At 41.4% G+C, this 2,500-nt stretch overlaps 1 protein-coding gene across 6 annotated transcripts in view; it reads right to left on the reverse strand.

Moving 5' to 3' along the window:
• The window catches only part of dlg1a (discs large MAGUK scaffold protein 1a), a 133,114-nt gene that overhangs the window by 117,652 nt on the left and 12,962 nt on the right, over positions 1-2,500 (reverse strand). For all 6 annotated transcript variants that reach the window (XM_077584792.1, XM_077584793.1, XM_077584790.1 and 3 more), the window contains exon 4: positions 173-1,022. In XM_077584792.1, coding sequence (XP_077440918.1) covers positions 173-1,022 — 850 coding nt within the window. The remainder of the gene's footprint in view (positions 1-172; positions 1,023-2,500) is intronic.

The raw sequence follows: 2,500 nt of genomic DNA on the forward strand, positions 1-2,500 counted from the left end.
CGAACCAGTGTAACCACTCGACAGTGGCATATTTTTAAGAAATATGTTTGTAGACAATGAGAATGTTGAAAATGTTAACGGGGTTTGTAACAGAATGAACAACGAATATATACCATGTTCAGCATATAAATGAAGATGTGATTTAAGGAGATAAGTTAAACTGCTTGAATACCTCTTATGGGGTCCTTTGCTTTGTTGCACTGAGAGACTGGTGGGACTGTGGCTACCAAATGTAAGTTTTAGGGGGCTGGGAGCCTTAGGACTTGATTTTTGTGTATTTTTGCCTGAGCCTTGTTCCTCATTGGCCGAAAGAATCGAAGTGAGGATGGGAGCATCTGCGACTGTGTTGTTAGATGGGCTGATGTGATTACTGGTGCTGAGTTGGGTGAGATTGTCTGGCGTACAGTGCAACACTAAACCTTGGATGGTTCCCGTGACGAGGCTTGAAACAGTCGCTAGGTCAGTTGCACTGGTATGACTTTTTTGTTGTTCAGGAGTAGTGGAGGAGCATTCTGAAGGCAAAACGGTGTTGGTGGCATCAAGAGGTTCGTTGGTACCATTTTGTGGTATCGCATTCTGTGTAATTGATAGAGGGTCTGTGCACGATGCCACACCTTTATTCGTTGTGGTTGCAGTAGGGGACGAGGGCTTAGAAATGTCCGTTACAGTAGACATCAAGACCCCATCCTGGAATGGAGGGGGCGGGGCACGGTACTTGACCATGGCTGGTTCTGGCTGAGAAATAGAAGACTGCAATGTAGGGGACACTGGCTGTTTTGTGGGTGCCATAGATGGGATTGGAGGAGCAGGAGACTTGATTGACTTGGGTTTTGGAGATATGCATTTTGGCTGGTTTGGTCCTCCTGAATCTGGCGGAGGGAGCTGACTAAAAGTCGGCTCTGGCACTGCCGTAAATTCTGCTACTAGATTGTCGGAGGAGGGAGGTGTCACTGTGTCAGCAGTCAGTTCGGTTGAACTTTGGCTGTCAGCAAGGATAGTTAACTCATAGTACTCCTGAATGTCTGCAAAAAAACAAGGAAAGTTTAAATTCATGACCTAACAACTGTTGAATTGACAATTACAGCAGTTAGTGTGAGCGTGTGCGTGCGTGCGTGCGTGCCAGCTAAAATATACTGTGAGGAAAGAAACAGGGACACTAAAATCATGGCCATATATCAGATATGTAAAAAGTCCAACCTGCAACATGTTAAGTACACAAATAAAATTTAACGTACCTACATTATGATGATAATGATGCTTTATTACAGACTCAAAATCCACAAACAAACCAACTCCACAATAAAAATAGGAGAGTAAAAATACACACATACCAAAATACACTAGGAAGCATCATATAAAAGACAACAATACCAATGTTTCCAGAACTGGGACTGGTATCATGTAGCACTTAAACTGATGTTTGACAAGTGTACAATAATTTCATTATTTGAGTCATTTAGCCAACAGACAAATTTAAACATCAGATTTCTTAGTGCCACCTGCAATGTGTTAACCCTTTCAGTTACAAACATTTCACTAGTGCTAGTCCATCGAGGACTATTAAGTAATACTCTCAGTGTATCATTATATGCTATCTTGATTTTTTGCAAACTAGTTTGGCTATAATTTAACCACAGATGTGCCCTATACAGATTACAGTATGCTCTAGGCCCGGCGCTACCTACAGATATTTTCGTCATCAGTCATTTTGTCCGTGAGGAATCGATAATATGGTTAACTAATAAGTTTCCAATCATGCAACCAGTTTTGCAGGCCCTCAACTGTTTGGAAAGATCATCCATGTATATATTAATTAGCAGTGGGGAAAGAATTCCCCCTTGCCTCACCCCATTACTAACACCAAATGGGGCCAAGGCGCTACTCCCCCATTTTACTTGCATGGTTTGATGGCCATACCAGTAAACCAGGATCCTCACCAAGTATTTAGGCACACCTCTCTGATCCAATTCTTCAAATAATTTCCTATGGTTAATACGTTCAAATGCCTTAGAAGCATCTATAAAACAAAACGGGGACCAACATAACAGAGAGCATTTAATCTGGGAGAAGACCATAAAATAAGAGGCTTGTAAAGCATACAGCAAGGAGATGAGCTAACCTCATACTAGCATAATTAAGATGTTCAGCAGAAACCTGATCTTTATTATCAGGCAGGGAGGCAATTGCCTCAGACACTTCATGTGACGTAATCACCAGGGACTCATTGTAGTCAACATTATCCACTCTATACGGTTCACTCAAAATGCAATTAAACAAAGTGCTATAATGGTTTTGCCAGAGTGCTACAATGTTATCAGAGCCAGATATTCCTTCGACAGTACTAGGTAGGGTTATCTTAGAGTTATTTAGAGCTATCACTTCTGTTCAGAAGCCAATTAAATTATTATTTAAAAGCTTCTAAGCCAAAGAGTCAGCCCTAAAGGTCTGCTCATTTTTTTTTGCTTGTGCTGATCTGTTAGACTAAAAGCAGTGGGTTTGG

Source organism: Vanacampus margaritifer, chromosome 13 (genome assembly GCF_051991255.1).
Source record: "Vanacampus margaritifer isolate UIUO_Vmar chromosome 13, RoL_Vmar_1.0, whole genome shotgun sequence".
Taxonomy (NCBI): domain Eukaryota; kingdom Metazoa; phylum Chordata; class Actinopteri; order Syngnathiformes; family Syngnathidae; genus Vanacampus; species Vanacampus margaritifer.